The 20,435-nt window shown below is 40.7% G+C and overlaps 1 protein-coding gene across 1 annotated transcript in view; it reads left to right on the forward strand.

The window, feature by feature from the left end:
• Window positions 1–1,957: 1,957 nt before the first annotated feature.
• The window catches only part of atp10a (ATPase phospholipid transporting 10A), a 32,230-nt gene continuing 13,752 nt past the window's right edge, over window positions 1,958–20,435 (forward strand). Inside the window, exons 1-10 of the mRNA XM_046391760.1 lie at window positions 1,958–2,687; window positions 6,894–7,098; window positions 7,535–7,620; window positions 10,370–10,476; window positions 10,567–10,698; window positions 10,895–11,025; window positions 12,238–12,490; window positions 12,631–12,848; window positions 12,929–13,123; window positions 15,800–16,358. Of these exons, the coding sequence (XP_046247716.1) occupies window positions 2,263–2,687; window positions 6,894–7,098; window positions 7,535–7,620; window positions 10,370–10,476; window positions 10,567–10,698; window positions 10,895–11,025; window positions 12,238–12,490; window positions 12,631–12,848; window positions 12,929–13,123; window positions 15,800–16,358 (2,311 nt within the window). The 5' untranslated portion in view covers window positions 1,958–2,262. The remainder of the gene's footprint in view (window positions 2,688–6,893; window positions 7,099–7,534; window positions 7,621–10,369; window positions 10,477–10,566; window positions 10,699–10,894; window positions 11,026–12,237; window positions 12,491–12,630; window positions 12,849–12,928; window positions 13,124–15,799; window positions 16,359–20,435) is intronic.

The raw sequence follows: 20,435 nt of genomic DNA on the forward strand, positions 1-20,435 counted from the left end.
CTTCATCATGGTAGTGGCAGAGTAATACTGGTGATGAGCATTGTGTGCTTTCATGCTAATTTGAGCATGTTCTGAATGGCTAGCTGACCAATCAGACTGCTTGGTTGGAACTACTTCTTGTATAATATTTAGTTGGACTATAACCATATAAAACTTTAATTTTAGTCTAATTAGTCTAGGTCTAATTTCTAAGGAAAAACATGAAACGATTGAGGTTTTGGGACAACTGTTCAGAATTTGAGACTGTCCTCAATTTTTCAGGACTTTGGGGCGCCCAAGCTAATGTTATGCCATACAATGAGTTACTTTCAAATCCAGCAGCATGGCATAACATTGGCATTCATTTGAGGTTGAGGTTCTAGGAACTTGACATCCAAGTCCAGAATTCACTCCTGTTTTGGATATTTAGTGGTTCGTAGAAAAATATGTGTCTTTAGCAAAATAAAAGGTTTGCTAATATTTAGCTAGATGTTTACCTGCAGGGATAAATAAAGGAATTCTGATTCTGATTCTGACCTTTCTCATCAGCTACATTTCCTCTTTTATGAAAGGTGGTATAGCATTACAGTATGCTGATCAACTTCTACAGGTGCACCATCGAATCGGTCATCACATGCTGCACAACAGCTTGGTTCTTCAGTTGCTCCTCGGACAATAAGAAGGCCCTCCAACGCATCATCAGGACTGCCCAGTGGATCACTGGCACCCAGCTCCCTACACAAGGACCATACCCACCCAGGTCACAGGCTCTACTCTGCTGCCATCCGGGAAGCGCTATAGAACTATACTATAATATATACTCTGCTGTGAAATACTTGTAATGTACAGTTGCACAATAATACTTCTCTGTCGTGCAATACCCCAACTTGTGAAATACTACTTTGTTGTGAAATACCACTTTGCTATTTATTCCTTGCAACTGTAAATTTTTCTTAGGTAGGTTTGTATATCTGATTATATTTTTAGCTGTACATATTGTTGTACATTTTAGAACCTTTATTCTGTTTAACTGCTTATCTACTGCTTCTTACTCTGTGCATCTGTTGGCCTGCTCCGAATGACATCTCACTGTACTTGTATAGTGACAATAAATACTTCTATGTCTACTATAATGGCTTATCTCAGGTTTTGTTGTTCAATGTGGCTGAGGATGCTCACAGAATGAGTAAAAGTATTGTATTTTGTAAACTAAAGCGATAAGCTTTAAGTTGGGATGATGGTAAAGCTAGCAAAGAAAGTTAATATGACTCCAGTTTTCTGTTTGGATAGCACACAAACCCACAAACCGGTTCATGTCCGAAGATTAATGAATTCATTTAATTCTTAATTTAACTTTAAATCAGTGAACAAATAATCATATCACAAAAGCAAACCCTTCAGTCATGGAGTTAGGAGAATGAGTTCAGGAGTCAGCCTGGGGGACAAAACTAAGTGCACTGAAAATAGTGAGCACTTACAAAATAACAAAAATTCATCTAAATAAATAAACTTCCAGTCTAAATTCTATTAATAACACTTCTTTAAGTATATTATATTGAGCACTATCCACACAGGGAAAATTACTATGACTATGATAGTATACACAAATGTCCCAAGCTTTTAGTTCTAGTTCAGTTTCTAGTTGAAATGTTAATTATGCTTTAATGACTTTCTTAGCTACCTTTCTTGTAACTCGTTTTTTTTCTCTCTCATCAAAATGTTTTACTTGTATAAACACTAGATACACCTAACGCAGTGTCGATTCGTGGTTGCTTCCTGAGTCATGTAAACTCCAATAATACCGCGTGGCACTTGGAGACACAAAAAAACCCAGGTCGGATCGAGGAGGGGCCTGCGGGTCAGATTTCCACAGAAGTGCGACCCCTGACCCGCTGACGAACATCCTGTTTGTCCGCAGGCTGCGCGTATCCGCTGCTCTACACACGCAGCACGAGCACGTAACCACTAGCTGAGGACCATCCACATGATTTACTAATCATCAGCCGAGCTGCGGAAAGTCAAAGTTATGCCTCCTTACTATCTCAGCATCCTTTTCCAGCAATAGGAAAAACGGAGAAGCTAAACAAGCAAAAGTTTTCCTCCGACTCGCTAAAAGCGGAGACGACATGGATGAAACGGAGCTGTTTGTGTGAATGAACCAAAAAGACTGACGAAAACCGTCTTCACACGGTAAAAGAATGATAACATAGCTAGCACTTTGTGTTTTGTAGAAGAGGACGCGAAAAACCTCAACTGTGGGAAAGTTTGAAGCAGGGACTGGCTATGGCGCGGGAGAGCGAAGACCCCGGGATGGTCAAAGATTCAAAAGTAAAAAGGCAAAGAAAGAAGAAAACTAAGGAAAACAAAACCAGGATTGTCCACGCAAACATACTGTATGATCACACCAAAGGGGAGGAAAACCCAAACCGACACTATGCAAACAACAAGATTAAGACGACCAAATATACTGTGCTGTCTTTCCTGCCAAAGAATCTTTTTGAACAGTTCCATAGGTTCGCCAATGTTTACTTTGTTTTCATCGCTTTGCTGAATTTTGTTCCAGTTGTCAATGCTTTTCAGCCAGAACTTGCTCTGGCTCCTGTCGTCTTCATTTTGTCTGTCACTGCCATCAAAGACTTATGGGAGGACTACAGGAGACACAGGTCGGATAAGGAGATCAATCACATGGACTGTCTGGTGTACGGCAGGTAAGTTGGGTCTAAATACTAGCAGCCAGCTGTATCCAGCTGTTGTCGAAAACATGTGAGTGGAGGTTCTTTTTTTTTCCCCCATCAGTATTCATCGTACAGTCTGTCCTCGCCCAGTGCATCGTACACTCCTTCACACCAGCTGATGAAGGCCGATTGTTCCAGCCTTTAGAAAACAACCAGTACACGTTTTGCTTTGCTTTGCTTTGCTTTGCCACATCATTTAAGCAGGCCTTCGTGCTGGAAGCCAGCTGTCAACCGCCCAGTTTCGGTTTCAGGGTGGGAAACAAATGACATCTCAGGCCTCAGAGTTTAAACCTGCCTAACACATGAGGAACATATATCACACGTGGAGTCCAAAAGTCCATAAGAGCCCTCACTTTGCTGCCCACTTATCTGTCAGAGAGGTGTGAGGCTCTTTTCTCCAACAATACAGATGTTGCTCCAGGGCTGTCATGATTAGTTATGAGTCTGTGTGTTACCTGACAGCCTGTTACTCTCCCGTGCTTTTTCTACTACCAACTATTTTCCTGGCTATGTGTGTGCAGCGTGTGTCTTGCTGATGAAAAGCAGCACTGTTGTCCACATACAGAGCATAACTCATGGTAATCAAAAGGCTCAGTGTTTAGTGGCTCCACAGTTTTAGCTATGTCTTGACTCAAGTTCTGTCAAGGTTGGCCATAATTGAATTTTCTTGTGCTGTGGCAATATTGTGCAAAACATCCCCCTTTCTCAGCTCAACAGCAGCTGACTTGACTAAACCTACATGGCAGTGTTATTTCTTTCTTTCTTTCTTTTTTCTCAAGGCTAAACACGCAGTCGCTCAAACTATCCATCACTTTCTTTCTCCGGAGAACTCTCAATGTTTTAGTTAATAAATCTCATCTTCGCACAGCCACAGCTTGTACTTATGATATGGGAAATTCCATTTTTATCAAAAATGCTAATATTTACAAAGTCTGAGTGATGGAAATGGCTACAAGCTGGTAAAAAGACACAGATATATCCGCTTAAATCAGGCATTTGTACTAATAAAATGAGTTCACTGGAATGTAAATAGTTTCCTCTTAATCTGCTTTACACAGTGATAACAACATCCGCTACTGCTGTCCAAAATCTGATCTCCAGGTCACTGAACATCTAGTTTGACCACAACAGCTTATCCTGCTGTGGTCTGTCCAAACTGATGTATTTGCTTCTGAAACTGGATGATTAATTAGTAACATGTGGGGTCCATCCTTATGCCGCTATGTTTACTGTAGTTATTTTGTGGTCATGCACCAAGAGTGGGAGATAGATTTCACATCTAAGGAGCGTTAAAGTACAGACCACTGAGTGCCAGTGGACTGCAGAACTAATTAATTTTCAATAGACAGACTGTCGCCGTTTCACTTTTTAGGAAAACAAACAATAAAGCACATTATAGCATTTGGAGAATCTTAATAAAAAAAAGGTGCATGGCTGGTATGACATTCCTCCATTCAGGACAGTTGGGCTCATTTTAACATTAGAGTGTTAGCAGTAGCATTTGAAACAAAGATCACCAGTAAGAAGAGGACCCATTCCAACAGAAAAGGATTCATTAGGCCATCTAAGACTGGTTCTAGTTCAGAAATTGTTTAATCCTTCCTAAACAAATCTTTTTAATGATGCCGGCATGTTTTGTGACAATTGCGCTTTGCAAAACAATGAAGTTAAAGTCATGCGTCCATTAGAACTGCAACGATTATCTGTCAAATGAACCAATCTGGAGAGTTTTGGTCGGCTGGTTGCACAAAAGAAGCAATTTGAAGATTTCACTTTGAGGTCTGGAAAATTGAGCTGAGTGTTTTTCACAGTTTTATGACATATTATAGACTACAAAATGAATTGTTTATTATCATAGAAAATAATCTGCAGATGAATGAATAATGAAAATAATCGTGAGTTGCAGTTTCTGAAGAGGCACAGTGTTGCTCAGTGTGCAGGCTCCAGCTTTCACCATCTTGACAGTGCCTGACTCCAACTCCTGACTCCCGGCTGATACAAAAACGGGTAAACAGGTGGAGCAAAAGCTTATTGGTTGGTCTGTTAGTACAGTTCATCACATAACAAGCTATATTATTATTATTATCATTATTATTATTATTATTATTATTCTGTTTGTGTGAAACAATCTTCCAAAAGACACTGACACCATAAACACAGCTCAAGCTTAAGTGAAACCTAACAGAAAATTTGCACGAGCTGCCTCTCAAATCAGCCATACCTTTTAATTAAGCATAACTATGTTGATTTATTAAGGTGGGAAGTCAAAGATCATATAAACTGTGTGCTCATTAAATTCATGTGTATAAAATATGAAGCCACCTGTGGGGGAGTCTAACATTGTTTGCTATAATTTTTTCAACAGTTTTACGATTTTACCTTTTTTTTTAAATTGTGTTTTAGTGCTTGTTTATTATTTTTTATTATCATACTGGTCCACAGTGTGTATCCATTATATTAAATTTTATTTATTTATTTTTTGGCATTTTTACATGAAAATTTGATAATCAAAATAGCCACCTTATGTTTGAGCTGCTACTTCATTGCTTTAAGACTGCAACTAACAATTAATTTCATTATTGATTGATTTTAATAATTTTGAATATTTCTGTTAACATTTTCTACGTTTTAGTATCATTTTAACATTTATTTTATGGAGATTTTTGACAATTCAATTTAGATGTGAATTGAAAAAATGGTGAAAAATACCTTTAACTGCTTTCCACTGACCATGATGATACATTTAACTTGCTGTTGTTATTTCTCCAAAAGTCCAAAATCCAAAGATAATAAATTTACTATCACATATGTGGGGGGAAAAAAAGCAGCAAAATCTTCAAGTTTGAGAAGCTGGATCCAGGGAATGTCTGGCTTTCTTGCTTGACAAAATGACTAAAATGATTAACTGATTATCAAAGTATTGCAGATATGTGTTCTGACTAATATTTGAAGGTCTGCAGTGCTTGGAAACTTTAGGCAAACCCAATCCCAAAATAAATCTCTTTCCCAGTTTATTTAATGACCTGCTTCACAGAATAGTTGGCTGATCAGTCAGCATCAGTATATCAGTTAGCATTAGTTGGCCTTTGCATGAATGAGACCTTTCTGCAGTAGCACCATCTACAATCTGGGTCACTTATTTAACAATCCTGTGCTTTAACTTTGGCGAGTCTTCTCTTCTTCCTCAGGCAGTTGATCCATTTTCAGCCCATAGAAAAAGAGAGAAAAGAGCAAATATTACTGTCAGAAATGTTTGGTTTGTCATTGTTCTTTTGATTTTGCTCTTCTCACGAGCTGTTTGTCCAGTCTGGAACACGAAGCGCATGGAAATATCTATCTATCTATCTATCTATCTATCTATCTATCTATAATAATGTCTATATATTTAAGTGACAAAATTCAAAGAAAGGAATGTTTTTATGTACTTGAATGTGAGGCATTAATGCTACGGGGGTTGTTATGAACTGAGTGTTCTTCCTTTCACTTCTTGGCTGTTGTTCATAGCTTGGTGATATGCATTATTAGGAATATTTTCTACCAGGAATATGTTGTTGTTCAGAAATGAACCCTGGTTACTATTAGTGAAGTTTTATCCATCCATGAGTGGTTTTACACATTAATGCTTGAAAATGCTACAGCATTATCTGCTCAGAATAGCATCATTTACAGAAAACACACATAACACCACAAAATAATTTTTGGTAAAAAGAATCAGTCTGTTGTTGTGGACTAAAAATGGAAAATCCCAGTGAGATTTTCTCGAAACAGCGATGGGAGATGTTATGTTAGTGGTTGTCGTTGGTCCTTTGTTGTGGAATCATGTTTCAACCCTCTTAAAATCAGCACATTTCTTCCATTCACATTGCAAATCTGTATGTAATGCCTTGAAGATGCAGTGTTATGTGGCTGCTTCACCACATATTGGACATTGTTTGTATTTTGATGGGCATATTGCGTAAGACACTGATATGAATATCTCTGGCTGGGCGGAATTTGGGAGTTGGTCACATAAGCTTTACTGTCCTCTTGTATACGAAACATATTTGCTGTCCCGTACAGATTTATGGAAGCCAAGAAGAAGTGTCTGTGTATAGAACCGCCAATTATTGAAAACAATGGCTCCACATCTTTCACCCTGCAGCTTACACCAGGCCGTTTGCCCTCTCATTGTTCTGGCAGAGCGGAGAGACGCTATGTGGAGAAGTACTGGAAGGAGGTGCGGGTGGGAGACTTCATCAGGCTGCGATGTAATGAGATTCTCCCCGCCGACGTCCTGCTGCTCAGCTCCAGTGACCCTGACCGCCTGTGCCACATCGAGACCGCCACACTGGACGGAGAGACCAACCTCAAGCAGAGGCAGGTCGTCCGCAGCTTCTTTGACCTGGTGAGAAGGCCGCTCCCTGCTTTCTGTTTCCATCTTGTCACGCAAGGATGCATCTGCGTTAGCTAAGTGTGAAAATATAGCTGATCTGATGTAATGGCTGATACGCACACATTTTGTGATAAAGATATGTGTGTAATGAGGGCAGGATATTTTAATCAATAAGTGTTAATCAAAATAACATTACAGTAAACTTAAGTTCAGCATGGCCAAAACATATCGTGTATTGGCTGTGTTTCGGACGTGTCACCAGTGTGTGACTACTTGTATGTTGGATGTTTTTTCATGCAGGTGGAAATTGGCATTAATGCAGTTAGTGGGTAAAGACACTAAAACACAATTTTCAGCTTTACTTCTTGGTATTTTTTGTTTACTTTTGTTGCTAATTGGAAATTGCAGCCCATACGAGGATAATCAGATGTTTGTTGTCTGTTTGCAGGATTGTGATTTTGACCCCTTAAAGTACAACAGCATAGTTGAATGTGAGAAGCCCAACAATGACCTGAACAGATTCCGAGGCTACATGTGAGTACTCTGTGATTCAGTCAGCTCAGTACAGTGCGGCGCTGATCGCTGTACGCAGAACATCAACGACAAAAAAATAAAGTAATTGATTCCGAGTTGCTCAGCTTATTTATTCACAAATTTCCCCACTGTGGGACAAATAACAGTAATACTTTTTGTTTAACTCACATTAAATCTTTCAGGTTTCATTTTCATTTCACTCTAAATTAATGCAGTGCTATTTTGACTAATGTTAAGCTCCCAAATGGAAATACATGAAAGTGAGGTTTGTTGACAAACCAACAGTTTCCAACTTATAATCATGCCTTAAACAGTTTTTCCAAGTCAAGATTACGATTTGTGGTTGCAGGGTTTTGCCCGTTTGACCACACACGTTTGAAGATGTATGTTCTTCTTCATCGCCAGAATAAACTGAACCACCAGCTGCTCATTGCAGCCTGATTACTGAAGTCCGTGGACTTGTACGAGTGCAGCTTGAATATTTAGCAACAATATCTTGCCTCTCTCTCAGCTAATTTCCTGTGGTATACCTTACTTCCTTTTTGTATGTGTTTACAGTAGAAATACCAGTGGTAACAGGATATGTTTTTGACAGAAAGGATAAAAAAGGAAAGCTAGGTTTACTCATTGATTCAGCCCATCCTGTTATAGTACTTTGTACCTCTTGCAGTATGATGAGTGAGATCTGTTCATCCACATGCAGTGTATTATTTTTGTCAACCACCTTAGATATTTCACTTAAATGTCAGTTTACGTGTCAAGAGGAGCACTCCTCAGCCTGTACAGCACAGTGGTGACAATGTTGTCAGAGTTATTTTGGATTGGCTTTGGAGATTGAAAACTTCCTAGTTTACAAACTGGGCAAGTGTGTAGCTTGAAAGACAGCAAGGTGGGAATGATGAAAGATGCTATTGAGTTGTTTTATGGGGAATGTAGGACTAAAAGTCTGGATAGTTCAGCGTCTGATGCTTTGATTTCAGCCTTTTTTCACATCTGTCTCTTGTGAGTCCCTCAACGGCGATAAAGAAACTTAAAACTTAAAGACTTGAATGCCCCTTGGCTTCAGTTAAAGATATTACATCTTCAGTAAAGCAGTGAAAAGTCGATTATTTTATGCACATAGCCTAATGTGTTAGTCTGAAATGTATATTTCACATTTATAAGATTTCATATAAAAACCTCAAACTTTGTTGCTTATTCAAAGTGTTTGATTCTTCACAACTTCATGGTGATGACAAGACTGAAAAACCACTGCATGGGGCCAAGAGAGAGGCACAGTACACAGCCCCTCCATCAGACCGCAGTGTGGTGCTTTTACACCTTGATTTGAACCAACAAGATAAAACAGTGGGCCTTAGGATCTTGTAGACATATTACCTTTTGACAAAGTTAGGCTAGCTGTTCCCAGTGTTTCCAGCCTCTATGCAAAGCTAAACTAACAGGCTGCAGGCTGTAGCTGTGTGTTTGTCTTACAGACGTGAGAGTGATATCAGTCTTGTCATCTACTACTTGGAAAGAAAAGCAAATAAGCTCATGTCCCAAAATGTTCCTTTAGTGTATTCTGTGTCATGTTTATCAGTGGGAAGCAGCAGGTTTGCTGGGTGCTATTGTCACATTTTTCAGAGACCTGGATTTATGCCAGGTGTGTCTGCTCAGTTTTTATTTTGTCTCCTCACTGAGGCATGTTGGATAAGTTTGTGTGAGCTAGAAAATGAGAAACATGCAGTAAAGTGACCAGGCTGACCGTCAGTCACATGATTATGACATTTATTCTTTGCTCAGAAGGAGACCAGATGTTGCAGGTATTCAGTTGCCAGGTTACAGGGCACAGTGGCAGAGTGAGGCAGTGTTTTATTACATTACAGCCAATGGCACCGAGTCTAATCGTACTACCTCTCTGGGAGAGAAAGCACTCCGTGTCTCAGAGTGTTATCAATTTGTTGAACAGTGTGAGCTATGAACTAGAGTGAGCGGTGTGTGAGCTACGGCTGCTCAGCTCTCAGGGACACTGTTATTAATCTGTAATGGTGGTGTTGTTGCCTCTGTTGTCAGAGGCCAAAGGATGAGCATTCTTGTTAGCAAACATGCTGACAGTTGTGTGACTTGGAAAGAGGCTACACTAGAGGTGGTTAAGAGCTGTTTCCAGCTGAAGGTTGTGGGGCCGTTTAACACACTTGTAATCCTTGATTTAGTAATGGGATTAAGGCTGACATTAAAAGCTCAGTCTTCCCCCACAAAAGGCAACATTTGCTCCTTATTTAATACAAATCAATATACATCTAACTTTTGGTTAGGAAGTCTTTTCTAAGAAGGCTTTGAACTTCATCGGTGGGCTGGCTAAGAGCCAAGTTCGATCTTTGTATGACATAGACACTATAGATGAGCCTGATTAGCTTTAAATTTAAGTGAAGTGGGATCTGAGGGTCAGTGATGAAGCCTTTAAACCTGAGGGGTTTCATCAGAGCTGGGGCACAGTCAGTGCTTCTTTATTAGAGGGAATTTGTGCTGAGACAAGATCTCCTTGTGAGGGAAGACCATGATACTTTAGAGCATGATCGATTGAGGTGCTCAGCAGAATAAACTGATGTTGTCTTGGGGACTCTGGTATCAAGAGATACTCTGTTTTCTCCAAGAGCATCAGTATTTTTCATCCGAGTGTAAAGACACAATTGTGATCATTTTGCCTTTGTTTGCTAATATCTTTTATCAGCAACATGTCATAATTTTTATGCATCTTCTAACCTGACAGAATCCATCGAAGTGGCAGAAGAGATGCACTTTACAAAGAAAATCTGTTGCTGAGAGGCTGCACCATCCGCAACACAGAAGAGGCTGTGGGAATAGTCATTTACGCAGGTAGGGTCCCAAAATAAGCATGTTGTCAGCTGTCACACTCCGTCATTGACCTCTGACCGGCTACTGCTAACACAATGTGTTTCTTCACAGGTCACGAGACCAAAGCCATGCTAAACAACAATGGCCCACGATACAAGCGCAGTAAACTGGAGAGACAGATGAATGTAGACGTGTTCTGGTGTGTCATCATCCTGCTGGTCATGTGCCTGTTTGCTGCTGTTGGTGCGTAGCAGTTGAAACAATCATTTTAGAAAATCTTGTGGTTTCTATTGAGAAATTTCATTGCAAAATCTTTCTTTCTGCAGATGTGTTATGAAAAAGTAGAAAATATTCCTTTGGACTGAGTTTACTGTGCTTTTATTTATATCTTGTTGCTTCAGTGTTTATGTGAGTTGACCTTGTGGTGTTGCTGTTCCAGGTCATGGGCTTTGGATGTTTCAGTACGGAGATAAGAGACCTGTGTTTGACGTTCTCAGTCCAGAGGGGACAGACTTATCACCCATCATGTCTGCTATTTATCTCTTCCTTACCATGATCATCGTCTTTCAGGTATGAAACAGAGCGAAGCTTAACCAAACAAAGGCACAGATAGTGGAATAACAAGACGCACAGTATCACCAAGTTTGAATTTTTTTATCCCGCTGCACACAAGCATTGTTGGAAATTAAAACATTGACAGTTGTCATTTCGCCCCAAGGGGTGTGACCTTTAGATCTCTATCTTCATGCCTGCTTCATACTGCAAAATAATCTTTGTACTACAGGATCAAAATAGGAAAAATTGCCACCTGTCAACTATTGATTTGTTGTCTTTTTTTTTTTTTTTTTTGGCTTGCTAAAATGTCAGTGAAAATGTCACTGTGTCCTGTGTCAGATGTTGCACATAACAAGACAGCAGTTTGAAGATAGCACTTTGGTTACATCGTGCAAAAGTAACTGTTTGAGTTTGGAGACCTACCAGTATTTTCAGACATTCACTTTCAAATAAACATGTGACTCGTCCAGAGTGTGTGGGCTGAATTGCCCTCCCTAAAGCTATGACTAATTTCTCCGGAACTACTTTTCAGAAATGTTTCCTGGTAAATGTCTCACTCTGAATTACACCAGCAAAACAGTTGCCCAGTCACTTATGTATCCTGTCTTCTTCAAAACAGTGGTTCCCAGTCACTTTGTCACACATACCCCTACAGCCCTGTCCCCTAAGCTCAGTTTGACATTTATTTTAGCCATTTATGCATTACTTTTGGGTAACTTTGTAAACTGATTATCTGTTAACTATTTCATTTATGTATCTTTATCTTTGCTAACTATTTAAACTGGTTATTAATTTTAGCTAGCAGTCTATTTAACTATTTTACAATTTACTTTTTACTAGCTAGCTGTTTATCTGTTACTTCTGTGTAACCAACTATCTGTTTTAATAATTTATTTGTTATTTTTAGTTTTATTTTTTAATTGCATATCCATTACTTTCAGGGAATTACTGCTTTGCAAACGTTTCTACACGCTCAAGTTGTAGTGTCTAGTTGTTTCAGCTGACTATATATTTTTTCAAATCTTTTTTTTTTTTTTTTTTTGAGCTACTCCACAATGTTTTCACAATCCCCAAAACAAAGTATCCTCTGGAGAACAGCACTCCTGGTTGAGAATCACTGCACTAAAGTGTATGAATGTAAATGTATGTAAATCTCTCACAAAGTTGGCTGGAAAAACTGAAAACAAGCTCTGCCTCCTTTCTGCCAAATACTCTGTCCTCTCCTAGGTGTTGATACCCATCTCCCTTTTTGTGTCGATTGAGATCGTCAAGATCTGCCAAGTGTACTTCATCCATCAGGACATGGAGCTGTATGACGAGGAGACAGACTCTCACCTGCAGTGCAGAGCTCTTAATATCACTGAGGATCTTGGTCAGATGCAATACATCTTCTCTGACAAGACAGGCACGCTGACGGAAAACAAGATGGTGTTTCGCCGCTGCACAGTGGCAGGGGTGGAGTATTCCCATGATGCCAATGGTGAGACAATCCAGCAGATACACACACACACACACACACACACACACACTCCCTTACAAAAACAGTAAGCAGTCACTGCCTTTTAAAAATCACTCTTAAGGATATTTTTGTGTGTGTGTGTGTGTGTGCATGCTATCCAGCTAGAAGACTTGCTATGTACCAGGAGATGGATTCTGAGGAAGAAGAGTGTACATCTCATGGTGGCACCCTGCCCAGACGGGACAGCGTGACCAGCCACCAGAGCGCCCGGGTGGTGCTGCGCTCCCAGAGCACAAAGTCCCACCGCAGGACAGGCAGCAGGGCGGAGGCCAAGCGAGCCAGCATCCTGTCAAAGCACACAGCCTTCAGCAGCCCTATGGTCAGTGTGCCTAACCTTCACAAAGTCCTTGTACTCTGTGCTGCGTGCTGTCCGCTGATAAACTGTCCTCCGTCCTGCAGGAGAAAGATATCACCCCTGACCCTCAGCTCCTCGACAAAGTCAATGAATGCAGCAGTCAAATGGACTTCATGCGCTTCCACAGCCAGCCCATGTCCCAGCTGCCGTCTGACCTCGCCGACATCATTGATTTCTTCATCGCACTCACCATCTGCAACACGGTGGTGGTGTCTTCCCCCAACCAGCCAAGGCAGAAGGTACAACTCACCTAAAAATATCAAAATCTGTCAAGTCAAACCATCTGCGGGTCAGTACGGGATTGCCTTTTATCACTTGAAAATGAATAGTTGACTTGGTCTGGCAATTGTTTCCCTCTTTATTACATTGATTGTGGAGTGGCTTGATGTTTGGAGTTTGGTTTAACTTGCTTGCCTTTCGTGTGAGAGAGGCCACGTGGATGGTTGGTGGTTGGCAGGCGAAGCGGTACTTGTATTTACTTACTACAACAGACATCGACATCTCCAAGAGTGGTGAAGAAGCTGAACTTGTAATACAGGGCTAACTGGGTTTCAAAGATTGCAAGTAAACAAAAATTCATTTCTTCATCCTCCTGTCCTCGTGCAGTTCAGTTTAGCGTTGTAAATCAAGGGGTGATAAGGAGGATCAACAGAGGATTCCACACTAACTCTACTGATCTCATTTGTGCACTAGCTTTGCTAATGTTGCACATTTTTGTTTGTTTGTTTGTTATTCTTGTTTTGAACAGCAAGGGAGTTCACATAAAACAATTCGATTTGTTACATGTTCCTTTGGCTACTTTCCTTCAAAAACAGACTCAAAAGCACAAAAACCTTCCAAAATATTCACAGAGTCTCTTCTTGCACGTAGCTTTCAGCGTTTTGCTGCCAGCATCTTTGATGTGTTCGGTCCAGTCTCAGTTGTGTATCCGTGTTTTGTTTTTTTTTTTGTGTGAGCCTGGGTGTGGTTGTCCTGTTCAGAGGTGATATCCTCTGCTCGCCACTCGCTGTGTGCACCAGCTCGCTCTCCTGCCACTCAGAGGCACAAACCTGCTCAGATTAAGCTTCAAAGTGACACATTATTTATGTGTTCTGTGTTTCTGTTTGGAGGTTATCTGATAAGATAGAGGGAAATCTGCAGAGAAGAACTGGCTTTGACACAATCTCCTTTTTCATTGTTTGTGATTTTTTTTTTTCTTTTTTGTTTTTGGGCCGGTGTAATTGTTCACATTTTATTATGATGCCCTTGCGGTTAACTCAGCACCTGAACGATTTATATCTCTGTATGTGAGAACTTTTGCTGCCAGGAGTCCCCAACATGAGTCACTCTGTGCTATTGTACTGCACCACCTAGGGATAAGGAATTGGCCAAAGGATATTAGCCAGGAAGTGCATTTTCATCAGTACTCAAGTATTCTGTACCACAAGAGCTGGACCTGGTTTCTTTAAAGCATCTTAATGCTAAAATAAAGTCAGACAATATTAAAACAAGCTGACATTGCGATGTCTTTTATTTCTATTTCGATACATATTGCAGTATGAAAAAAATCAGGAAATTTTGCAGCTGAGAATGGTATAACTCTTTATTTCGTGTAACTGAATGCCTGCTTCTAGCATCCATGCGTCATTATCTGTGAGCAGTAACTGCGCCATGTGCATGTTTACAGCGAGGTGATGTGAAGACTCTGCAGGCACAGTGATCACTTTGCTTTGTGCTTTGGTGCAATGGTGGCCTTGCTCAGCTTTTCAATTGACAAACCAGGCAGCACACATTTTCAGATTACAGTAGAGGAATAGTAGGTTCTGTTTTTTTAGAAAGAGAACAGACTGTATCCAAAAACCCTTAAATTGGACTAAGTAATATAATGTCAAATGAATTTTTCTTAGAGATTATTCATGGAATTTGCAGACATAGTATGACATGTTGGAGTTAATTGACCTTATGTGAAGTAACACAACGAAACGTCTGCCTGTCCCGGATAAAGCACACAGGGACATTTTCCCACGCTGCCTGGCAAGAGCTAACATGCAACGTAGATGAGATATTATGACCCGACCTGAGACGAGAGCGTGAGAACACTGATGCTGATCTTTAAGCTTTTGGAAATAGGGATTTTTGATCAAAGTAGTATACAGTAGTGTTCCCTTTAACCTCTAATGGAAGAGGTATTTACTGCACTATTGCTATGAATTTCACTTGAAAAGGTGTTCCTGAAAGGCTTATGTGAATGGTCAGTGTTGTGATTTTAGACTTCCACGTTATTCGTCTACACTGTTTTGAATTAACACCTCCTGTGTGTAACGAAGAGTCGGGTTGTCTGTTTTGTGTTTTTTGGTTTGTTTTCGGGGTTTTTTTGACAGCTTGTGTGTGTTTTCGAACTGGACCTAGAAGTTAGATATTAGGCTGTGAGTTTGTAAAACTGTGTGAAGATTTGAGAAAATAGGTTCTTGTTCCAGCAATTGTGTTGAAGCAACTGGGGGGGGTGTCACACTATAATAGTAATGGGGACATGTTTTCAGTCTCCTGAAGAGCTGCAGGAAGGCGTGGCGGTAGATTGTTAACATGAAAACTGAGAGAAACAAAGAGAGCTAGAGAGAAAAGTTTTCGCTACTGCTCTCTCGGCCCCACACAGCTGGCCAATCACAACATGAAAGGGAAACTAAATGTCTGTTCTCTTACGTGACAGAAATGGTGGTGGACACATTCAGTTCAGCCATCTGACAAGCAGTTCTGATGGAGTTTACAGGAAGAACTCTGAAGCTGCAGCTAAATGCTACAAAACTGACTTTCTCAACCCGATTTCAACCCAGTTACATGAATTTGAAAAGGCCGAACATTAAACTTCATCATTTTGAGAATAAATTCTGTCACTTGCTGCTTCAGGTGTGATTGACTCGGGTTTCCTTGTCCTCCAGGTCCGGATGAGGTTTGAGCTGAAGTCCCCAGTTAAGACCATTGAGGACTTCATTAAACGCTTCACCCCCAGCCGATTGACCTCTGGCTCCAACAGCAGCAGCTCCTCCAGCCTCATCACCAATCGCTCTTCCAACAAGGGATGCTCCAGCTTGCTGTCGTCCCCCTCTGCAGAGAGCACGCTCACTAAGCTGGACGAGGAGCGGGCTCCCAGGGGCCTGGAGCACGCCTTCAGTCCTGTCCCACCATGCTACGACGGAAAAGCGTGGAACCCGGAGGAGGGCGAACTGCGCTATGAGGCCGAGTCACCCGACGAAGCTGCTCTTGTCTACGCCGCCAGGGCCTACAAGTGCTCCCTCGTTGGACGCCTCCCTGACCAGGTGACCGTGGAACTGCCACACCTGGGGAAGTTGAGCTTTGAGCTGCTGCACACACTGGGCTTCGACTCCACCAGGAAACGCATGTCTGTGGTGGTTAGACACCCTCTGACGGATCAGATCATTGTGTACACCAAAGGAGCAGACTCTGTCATCATGGACCTCATCAAACCTCCCGGCACAGGTAAGAAACGCTCAGTTATGCACACGCTTTAGCCATTCCCTTAGTCACTCTCAGATAATGTCCAGTTAGGAATTTATCATAGCATGACAGACGTGGCACACTATTGATAAATGACACTGCTGGCAGCATGGTGTGATGATGTGGTTTGGCGCGGTGTGTTGTCGGTGCTGGATCGTGTCTGCAGACCTCACCACCAGCATTAATGATTGATGGCAGCGAACCGGCTACAAATCATTTGATGTAATCTTCACTTGGCGCGTAAGCTCACTGGACATTCCAGCAAATTGAGAATATTTTCACCTGACTCTGGTCAAATGGTGGATAGTTTTTAGTTGTGGCTGCTTCAGGTTTTGTGAAAAATTTTGATTGTACATTGCACTGTCTGTAGACTAACAGGCCTGCAGGAGCTCTTTATAGAGCACCCAATGTCCTCCCCCCAACAACCCCAAACCTTCATACTTTCCACTGATGTAAACCTATAAGGTAACATGTTACATAAGAACTAGTATTTTTAGAGCACTGCCACAAATCTCAGTGGCTCTTGGTTTGTGCCCTTAAAAACAAAAAAAAAAAAAACACTTCCTGTGTATTTTTCCTCAGATCTTAAAACCTTGTTCCATACTCTTCAGGTTCTTTAATGTCCTAATGGCAAAGGTGTACCAGGTTATTAGTATTCCAGGCACACAAAGAGCTACACAGGCCCTTCTCACTAATGCTTTGTACACAGTTACCAGATATCCATCCAGGGGTGCTTAGCGAGGACTGTTCCAGGCCTCAGACTGAAGGCTTGACACAACACACCGTTTGTCGTGCTGCAAATAATGATTGTTTTCATTATTCAAAGACATTCTATTTAAAGTGATGTAACAGCAAGAAGTGTGGCAAATCCTCACACCTGAGCAGCTTGATCAAACACATGTTTGGCTTTTTTGATTAATGATTAAAGTTATCAAAGATGTCTGCGGTAACCAGTATACATTTGTAGTGAAAATCAAAATCTTGAACATTTAGAATGACCAGCGATTAAATGCATAGCTAAGTACAATTTTAGTTAAGTACAATTTTGAAGTACTTGCACTTAACTTGAATATTTCCATTTTCTGCTGCTTTGTACTTCCAGAAATTGTACTTTTTACTCTCGCTGCATTTCTTTGATGACTTCAGTCACCAGTCACTTTGCTCAGGTGGGGACAGCTAGTGAGACCGCAGAGTTGTGACTATAGACGAGAGGAAGCTCCATCAGAGAGTGTAAAGTTTGGATTCACTTATTTTCTTGACAACCAGACAAAAAAAACACAGACACAACAATCAGAAAAAAATGCTGAATATCTGATGAAATAATTGGTCTCATCTTACTGTGCAGCTGCACATTAAAGGGCTATTGCTCTGTTCTTGCACATGAGGTTTACTTTAGTTTACATGTCTTAAGGAGTTCTACTCAGCCTCAAAACTAGGTATTAATATAATATAATACATTAGTAAAGGTCTTGTATGGCTTCTGTGAGGGATCTCTGGGGTTGAGCGTGAGTGTTTCACTGGGCTTTGGGAGTTTAAACAACTAAACTGGAGCCAAAGTGAAGGTTCCAGTCTGTTTGTAATTTTCTGTTAGTAAGTTTTTATTTCAGTGATTTTAAGTATGAATTCCGTAAGTATGGTTCATTATGGAAGCTCCTCGTCTGTTCACCAGACTATAGGTTTTATTTCTGAAATGGGATTTGGTAGCCACAGTAATAATGTACAGTCCTGCCTTCTAATAATGCTCATAATCAGTTATTTGTTCTTGAGCTCTTTGGGACTCTAGAGAAGACAAATACACCCACGAAGCACATTTGTGTGGTCAGGGCTGTGTGATGTGCTGTAAGTCACAGGGATTTGATTTGCCCTGGGGTCCTGATGATGGAGGCTGACAGTGGTTGAAACCGTCCAGTCAGTGACATGTCAGTCTGTATGACCTCATGTTTGCTTTAGGTTATTTGTTTTAAGTAAGTGTGAACATGAACCAGACCAGAACTAAAAGGCAACATTATGATTTTGTTTGAACTGAATACACACGTGAGCCCCCCAAGACAAAGGACATGGAGGGTCTAACATAAGCTTTCAAACTGCTTTGTGGGAAGTGTAGGATCACAAAGTTTTGACCTCTATTCCCATGCTCATGACTTGAGGTCTCTCTCCTGCATCATTTTTAACCATTTTTTGAAAATCTGTCTGTTTATGGAAACACTAGAGTTCTTTACACTCTGGCCTTGATTTAAGATCTGGATTTCATTTCAGGATGTGGTATTGGCTTGCTGTCATATCATGTGGGTAATTCATTTATTTCACATGGCTGGTTAGTGGCTCCCTCCTGTACATTACATTACATTTTTCTGTGAAGCTGAACGCTTCACAGAAAAATGGTTTCCTGCTAAATTGTCCTCCCATGCTGAATTTAGACCTGTTATCGGCTACACATCAGTGGAGGAAAGCACTCCCATCTTGTTTTGGCATGTTATTTCAGCTGATGTGCAGACCTGGGAATTCTGAATTACAATGTGAGTTATCGTATTGATTTTCCATTAAGAGGGCAACACTGGTCGCTTTGCATTTATAGTCAGGGCTGTGCTGATTGTTCATCATTTTTAATGCCCTCTATAGAGCACTGTCTGAGCTGGCACAGTGTGCCATTTTCAAAAGTTTTTCACTCATTTAAAATTCACAGAGGGCTGCTGCTCACTGGAGGAGTGAGACTCCACCAGGACAGTTGTCATACACCCTCCTCCACCATGTGTCTCAGTTCAGCAGCCTTAATGGCCAAAAGGGTGTGTCGTCACAGACAACTCACTACTTTGTTTCACCATTGGGTGAAACCAGCCAATTAGAGTGCAGTATGACTTGGGCCTGCTCATAACACAGACCTCCATAATGGCTCCATTCAGGCGACGAGGGAGTTGTTCAGAGTCACTCTAATAACAGTGCACACTGAGGTCGACTGTAACCCTTCGGGCTTAGATGTCAGAGTATGTCTTTGCATAACTCCAGTCTCGCTTTTTCTGCAGGCTACAGTTTAATGCCACATTCCACCTGAAAACAGAATTTACATTTTAATGTTGTTTATCCTAATTCGCCATTTTCACTGATAGGCAATCTGTGAAAACCTCTGGGTCTGCAGTTGGATCGAATTAGCAGTAGGAAAAGTGATTATAACAAACTCTAACTCTATAATTCAGCTGTAGGAGCATTTTAGCCTCATTGAGCTCACTGTTTGGGTTTTCCAGTCCATAGGTAACAAAAAACATGTATCAATATTATACTGAAATTGTGGTATCTGACTGAGATTTTCAATATGATTACATCATGATAATGTGCAACAACAGCCACATTGCAGTAAAGTGATTTTCTGAACTTAATACACAGAAAATATGTAATGCCTCTGCCCACATTGTCTTTATATCCATTATAAACATCTCATTGTGTTAATATTTGTTCAAGCACCAGTGGTCATCCCTTCAACACACACACACACACATATATACACACATATATATGGTGTTTAATGGGTGCCCTGTGAGCATAATAGACTTTCTGTTTACATTCAGTGTTACTTGTCAAGACGCATTGTGTCTGTCCTTGAGGTCTAAAGTATGTGCTGGATGCATTTCCTTTCTCGTAAAACATCTGCAAAGCTGAAATGTGGCCTCATCACCGTCTGGACACAAACGGGTGCCACACCTAAATATATGGCTCTTTAACATCAAAAACTCCTCTGGGAACCTTTAACATGTGGGACACAAATCCTAGTTTAAGTGTATTTTCCCATTTTAAGTCATGGGAAAAATAAACATAGTTGAAAGTTCCACCTGTGTGTGTACGGCCAGCTGATGTTAGCAGCTATTTGTGAAAACGGAAAACTCCTGCAGTCCTTGGAAATGCTGTTGTTTTTTGGGTTTTTTTCCAAAAGAGAAGAGAAGTTTCTATCACAAAGAACAAGAATACAGGAGAACAAGATGAAACTGCCCTATCACTTCAGTGTTAAACACCCAAAGAAAATGATCAGCACTATTTAGTGTTTACATTTTTTAAGATTATTGACAGGTT

The sequence above is a fragment of the Scatophagus argus genome, chromosome 6 (genome assembly GCF_020382885.2).
Source record: "Scatophagus argus isolate fScaArg1 chromosome 6, fScaArg1.pri, whole genome shotgun sequence".
Taxonomy (NCBI): domain Eukaryota; kingdom Metazoa; phylum Chordata; class Actinopteri; family Scatophagidae; genus Scatophagus; species Scatophagus argus.